The following is a 6,854-nucleotide window of genomic DNA, read 5'->3' as shown; positions in this document are numbered from 1 at the left end:
TATTGTCAAAGAATCTTGATTTCTTTTTTTTTAACATTTGGAATATTTTAAAAACCTTTGTGTATGGGGGTCCCGGGTCCCTGGCAAAAATGTATTGTCACCTCACCTATATTATTTTCAAATGAGAGTTCACGGGCAATTAATTTAGGGGTCCTTGTAATGAAGTTACCGGTAGTCAGTTACATGTCTGATGGCTAGTAGTACACTGGTTAATTTCAATACCACTGGGTGACTTAAAGTGGCACTGTTGAGTCCTGTCTTATCACTGATTGCAGCTATATTATTGATTTATTTATTTCAGTCTGTTACATTGTACTAGTTTATACATTTCCATTTTTTTCTCCAATATGTATTAATTTCACATTGTGATTCAAGTAAATTACCAATATGATAGACAAGCTTATTCTTAGTGTGTAAAATCTTTCAGGCAAGTGGATGGACAATAAAATAGCCCATGTAACCCAAATACGTTAGGTAAAGAGCCCATCTTGTGTTTCTGTAGCTTGGGGGAACTAGATGTACAAGTACACCCCCTGGGCATTTACCACCAAATTAATCCAACCCTTGATGCAGCGATGATTTCAACAATTGATTTCACTTTCCTGTGCAGATCTTTCCAGTTAGTACCGAGTGCACATCCTCTTGATAAATGGTATCACCATTCACCATACTGTATTTTGGGTTCTGATATTAAATCTTTTTGTGGCGTTCAAATCAATAACAAGCCTTACTAGTGGTAGGTTATACCAAATTAATACTATGCAGCTATGCAGACAAATATATATTTAACCAGGACAGCAAAGAAGTGAAAATCTGAAAACAATTTATTTTACATCACAAAAATGTTACAAAAATGGACAGGTAAATGAAGCAGAATACAGTGATGAAAATGTTTCAAAACAAGACAAAAGCAATAAAATCTAACGCAAGTTATTTACACTTAGTCTTTTCCAAATCTTTCAGCTCGCTTCATTTTCTTTGCCTGTGGGGGGGGGGGGGGGGGGGGGGGGGGGGCAAAAACAACAATATGCCGTCACTCACTCACTCACATGCAGACATGAATTCCATAAGAGGTCCAGACATCAAAGATACATTTAAAAGTTACTTAATTTGATACTCTACGGTGAGGGTGTCACTTGCCAAAAATACCTGATCTACAAGGAGTGCAGTGCACACCTGGTCTTCAACCAGCCAAAATGTCCATGCCCACCCCCTTCCTTGGCTAGAGATTATGCTTCCTCTGCTTATTCAGATCTCGCGCATGTAAATTACTCTGAATAAGAGTGTCTGCTAAATGTGTAAATTGTAAACGTATTGTCATGTAAGGCGTTGTTAGCTTGTAGATCAGTTCTTGTTGGCAAGGGACACCATAGTACTATGGAGTACTACAAATTTGACTTCACTTTGACCTAATCTATTGAAAGGTATGAAAAGGAAGAGAAAGCTACCTCAGTATCTCCTGCAGCAACTGCAGCCGTGCCTGTCAATATTCCAAACCTCTCCTTCCTTTTCTTCAGCTTCTCATCCTCTTCAACCTGGAAATCACAGAAGTAGCAATCATGAAAATGGCTGACCATTTTAACAATACAATACAATGTAATCCCGACAGCCGACAGACAGTTTCTCAAAAGCTCCGTTTTGCATGACTACAGAGATCCACTGATTTTAAAAAGATCCATATAGGTGTAAGCCCAGGCCTAAACCTCCCATGGTTATGCATTTAGTTACCTTTTGTGCAGTCGAAGAAACGTTCACACCAAATCTTTCTGCTCTCTTCTTCAGCTGATCTATATTCACCTTCAAGACAAAGGGAGAACACATCATTAAACACTGTTGTCTCTTCATTAGGTACTGTTTGACTTAAGAAAAAAACAGCAGCTAAATTTTAAGAACAAATCTAAAAAGACTTACACCAGATTTACTGTTTACAAGGACACCTGTGAGGGAGAGAAAGAAGATTTATTGATTAAGTGATTGATTGAGTACTTCATTAGAAAATGTGTTAACAGTACAGGTGGTACAGTCAAAGGTTATACTATAAGGATAATAACAAAACAGTGTTTGATTCACAAACCTGGAGAAGGACTTTTTTTTTCATCGGCGGGTAACCCAAACCTAAACACACGAGAGTGCATTAATTTCAGCAAGCGATATAAATGTAGCTTAATTCAAATGTAGAGCGGGATCATATTTCCAACAGCACAACAAACTGACCTTGCAGCACGAACAGCCTTCTTGCTTTCAGCAGTTGCAGGCATGTTGAAACGCTCAGCTCTTTTCAGCATTCTCTGAAGATAGAAGTTAAATTTGACATTCAGTAGGAGCACATACATGCATTGAAATTGTAAGTACAAATTGCGATTGCTGATCTTTTAGACACTTGATATCATGGATCATACCAGTGGTACTAATCTGGTTAAATGATCAGAATAAACATGGCTGGATTTAACCATCTGATAGAGGCTATGAGCATAAAAACAACAAATGTGTGCTGCTGAAAGCCCAAAACATTTGGCAGAGCCCTCCTGACCTGGACCCTGGACCATTTTGTGGAAGCTAATGGGGATCATAATAAAGCATAAAGAGCACAGACCAACTTTCGACTAGATTTTTGAAAGATGCAGCATTTGCTGGTTATGATATATTATTGTCCAAAACTCCCCTTTTGGCAAATCTTATTGCAACTAAGAAAGGACCTACATCTACAGTATATGTATATATTCCAAAAATATTCTGTTAAGTCTTCTTCTCTGTTCTAGAGAAACAGTCAATGAGTTAATATATTTTAGAAAGAAATGTAATTAATACCTCACTGGAAGATTCTGGAGCAGATATTTTCACCACTTTCTTATCCTCAGGCCTGAGGGAAACAAAAGAAAAAGAAAAGAGAAAGAATACATAAAGATGGGTTGTTGAATTGATGCATAGGAAACCCAGTATAATAATAATGCAGAATATAGGTAGCAAATTAATTTTGTATGCTACTAAAGACAATGTACAATAATGTTTTTGCAAACTAATTCTAATCTACTATAGAGCGTCGCAGTCCCACCCACTTTCAGAACGACGAGGGCCCAGGAAATAATTCCACATTCATTTCCCCCATAGACGTTTCAAAAAGTATTTATTTAAAGACCGCTACGACCGACCAATGGGCCCGACCTACTGCGGTCAATGGCTGTCCGTACAACAGTTTAAAGCAGCCTCTGATTGGTTAATGTGTATATGGTGGCGTAACAGTCAAGTATAATCGGGTTGGCTATGTAGGATGGTAATTTACGTTTAGCCGAGTTATTAAGTAGAACAGGCAGAGGTAGCACCCACTGAAGCTCTCTCGATCTGAAGCCAAGCTGGCCCGAGTACATGACCTCCTGGCAGACAATCGCGCCAATAGGATAGTGCATTCAAATTGGCTGCCCAGTAATACAATTTAAATTGTGGTAGACCGAAGCCCCCTCCCTCTCAAGGCAACTACTAACAACCACTTTTCATGCTGCCTATGGGCCCAACTCCAGACTCATATGCGGGGAGGAATCTTCAGTGAATCCCCGCTATGAGGCTGGCCTAAAGCCAGGCTAGTGTATAGGCATCCTTTGGCCTTTTTATTGATCAACAAGGAGTACATTGCAAGGAGTAGAGAGTAAAGAATGGCTCGTATCTCCTAACCTGGGGAACTCTCCATGGTTTTGACCAATGGGCGATGTTCCGTCTTCATTTCTGACTTCAGCATGCCTCTCATTTGGAATATTAACGCTTCTAGATAGACTTTAGCTTGACCAGTGCGAGGTAAGAATGGAAGATTATGCCTTTCGGTTTTGGGAGGGAATGGAAGTCGGCGCTTTTCAGAGTAAAATCTGCAATATCTGCTGGCACTCTAGCGTCTATATTTTGAAAGATGCTGGCACATCCGTTGTGTTAGGCAATTTATTGAAAATGAGCTTGACCTTCAAATTTGTAAATGCAACCTTGCCCTCAATACCTGCATACCCGACAACTACCTCAAAAACATGAGCAACACCCACAGCCACAATACTAGAGGGAGCGAGAACAACGATCTGGTACCACCCATTTTCAAAACAAATATATGGGTAAATTCTCCTTCTACAGCACCGCCACCCAAGTGTGGAATGCCCTGACCCCCTCCCTCAAAAAATGCAAATCACTTTCAGAGTATACGCGGCCATGTCTTTCCGGCACCCCAGAGCTCCTATTTTGAAGGAATCCCGGGAATGATTGTGTTAAAATGGTATACCATTACATCCCTGGGCAGAATTAGAATACAAAATAAAAATAAACTACTCACGTCTCACTATTATCAGATTGAGGAACCTCCTTGTTGTTTTTCAAGTCGGCAGCACCTTCAACTTTGGGAAAGTCCTTAAGAAAAGATGACGCCATTAGTCACATTTTGACAAAGAGCACAATCTAACCAAGAGGAACAAATAATGAAAAATCATTAAGTCTCAGTGTTTAGAAATGTACCTCTGTGTCTTCTGCCAAAACATCATCTACATCCACGTCTTCCTCTGTTTGGGAATTTAAAAAATAAACAGAATGAGGTGAGGTAGATATTTTAGTCCAAATTAATTAACAAAACGTTTAAAAGAGAACACCACAAATGTTAATAATTTCTGCAAATTGGAGAGCAGCATTTAGCCTCACCATGCTCTTCCAAATAAGCTTGAAGTCGGGCAATGAGTTCCCCTTTGTTCCCCTTACTGTCCAGGCCCCTGGCCTCACACTCCTGCCTCAGCTCAGCAAGCTATGGGGACAGAGACAAACAGGAACAGAGATGGTTAATAAGTAGCCGCAATTTGCAACACTACATTTTTTTTAAATCCACTAAGACATGTTGTAATTTATAAGCTACTTTCTGTTAAGAAATTCCGTGCATCTGATTATTTTTCGACGTGTTGGAGACAGTTTGGAAGCACTCGTTTCCATTAACGGATCGTGCTGCTGCCTCCAGCATTATGTGCAAAGTGCAAACTTTAAACGGGTGGTACTACGCAGTACGCACGGCACGGTGCTGAAAAGTGCGGCTAGTTACTTAATTAAAGTAATCTGGTAGGGATACAGCTACAAGCTACTAAAACCATTCAACAATAATTCATATTAGTTTTCATCTCAAGACACGTGAATACATAGTATCAGTATCACACCACTAACCACACAATAAAATCCTCACCGGAAATGCATCCATTCAACCCATTCAAGGACCTAGTTACGACCTTTAACGTTAAATTAACTCGTAAAAAAGCATCTGCCACAAACGAAAGAGAGTAAGGAGGTAGTTTTCCGGATACATTGCATCTCACAACAATCCATTATTCACAGCCTTTTAGAATAAATATGCACGCACACATACTGTATGTTAGCTAGCTACGTTAGCCGAACAAGCGCCATGAACACGCGCGTCCGTCTTTTTTATCTATAAAAACAGCATGTATCGACTTGATTACATTACGGTTTTCTACACGGTGACTAACACTAGGCACAAGTTAATGTTTTCATCTTGGAACAAACCGACAATTATTTAAAAAACCAGACATATCTATTACAAACCTTAAGCTTCTGGAGCTCTATTACTTCAGCCATCTTTCTTTGTTGATGAAATGTCTTTCGCCAATCAAGATGGGGCTCTTCTACTTCTGATACCTTTCGCTACAATGCAATATTTCACACTGCCACCTACTGGAAAGACGGGCAATCCTAGCCCCATATGTGCCCTCTCCCTACGCTCATTCTGTAGCTCCGAGATGAGGTCACACACAGGGCCCCTCCCACTTTTCAACTTCCTTGAAAAACATGCTAAACAACCGCTAGACGCTCGTATAACCGTTTAAAGTTGGATTTTCTTTGGCGTTGTTGACGTTGAATTAGTGTAAACCCTTCACGCCACTTCACGCGTGAAGTGGCGTTTAGAAAAGGGTAAGAATCGTGGAATTGTGGAAACATGCGCCGTTTCTGAACGGGGTGGGAGGGGCCCTGTGTGTGACCTCATCTCGGAGCTACAGAATGAGCGTAGGGAGAGGGCACATATGGGGCTAGGGCAATCCAAAACTACAGTGTGGTTTACCTGTACAGACAACTGTATCAGAGGTGAAGAACGTTATAATAATATATAAGTAATATATTTTCACTATAAAGCACAGCTTTGAGTAAACATTGTTTGTATTATTATTTCTAAAACACAAGGAAACTCATTATAGCTTTCACATAGGCTACAATAACAAAGTGTTTAAGATATTCACAACAGGAATTTGGCCCTCCTCTGCCTATATAATTTCATATTATATAGACGACCTTCGGTAGTCTGTACAAGACTGTCATCCAGGGACAAAGGTAGGCCTTTTGATTGATTGAATTGATTGAAAATTGTATTAACAGTTTGCAGAATTACAGTACATTTCAAGCACAAACTCAATACAAAGGCTGCCTAATCTTTTAAGCTTGTGTGCCTGTTGAAATGCAATTATCTTTATTAATTGGATTGGATTAAACAAAACTTTAAACAATGATTGTATTGTCGCAAAATAGAAGATACATGTATTTAATTTGTCCGACAAATTCAGCACTTCAAAAATAAATGATGGGTAAGTTATGAAAATGTGGGTGAATGAACGTTCAAGGTTCATTTGTCATTCATGAATGATGAAACGGATTGGAATAGGATATGTTGTGAATGCTGACATTGTTTAAAATAGCTTTAAACAGTTTCACAGTTTGCCATCAAATTTAAGACACATAAAAACACAGTGACTTATAGTTCTTTCGGTTGTAGGGCAAAGCCGGATGAATTTAGGGAGTCACAAGTGTTTCAATAATCCTTATTAGCATTGCATTCCTTCCTT

General features: G+C 39.4%; 1 protein-coding gene across 2 annotated transcripts; it reads right to left on the bottom strand.

Annotated features, from left to right (window-relative positions):
- Positions 1-806: 806 nt before the first annotated feature.
- Positions 807-5,707, bottom strand: sarnp (SAP domain containing ribonucleoprotein). 2 transcript variants are annotated; one of them, XM_079517425.1, is made up of 11 exons: positions 5,566-5,707; positions 4,663-4,762; positions 4,483-4,526; positions 4,304-4,377; positions 2,809-2,860; positions 2,215-2,288; positions 2,075-2,115; positions 1,912-1,937; positions 1,729-1,797; positions 1,449-1,535; positions 807-982 (listed from the first exon to the last, which is right to left on the bottom strand). In XM_079517425.1, exons 1-11 carry the CDS (start codon positions 5,596-5,598, stop codon positions 941-943), a joined length of 642 nt encoding a protein of 213 aa, XP_079373551.1. In that variant the 5' UTR covers positions 5,599-5,707; the 3' UTR covers positions 807-940. The 2 variants fall into 2 exon arrangements, with proteins under 2 accessions (XP_079373551.1, XP_079373552.1); XM_079517426.1 differs by lacking the exon at positions 5,566-5,707 and adding an exon at positions 5,189-5,539.
- Positions 5,708-6,854: the final 1,147 nt, after the last annotated feature.

The sequence above is a fragment of the Electrona antarctica genome (genome assembly GCF_951216825.1).
Source record: "Electrona antarctica genome assembly, chromosome: 2".
NCBI lineage: Eukaryota > Metazoa > Chordata > Actinopteri > Myctophiformes > Myctophidae > Electrona > Electrona antarctica.
Note: the sequence above shows the minus strand (reverse complement) of the source record. Positions and strands in the feature narration are given on the sequence as shown.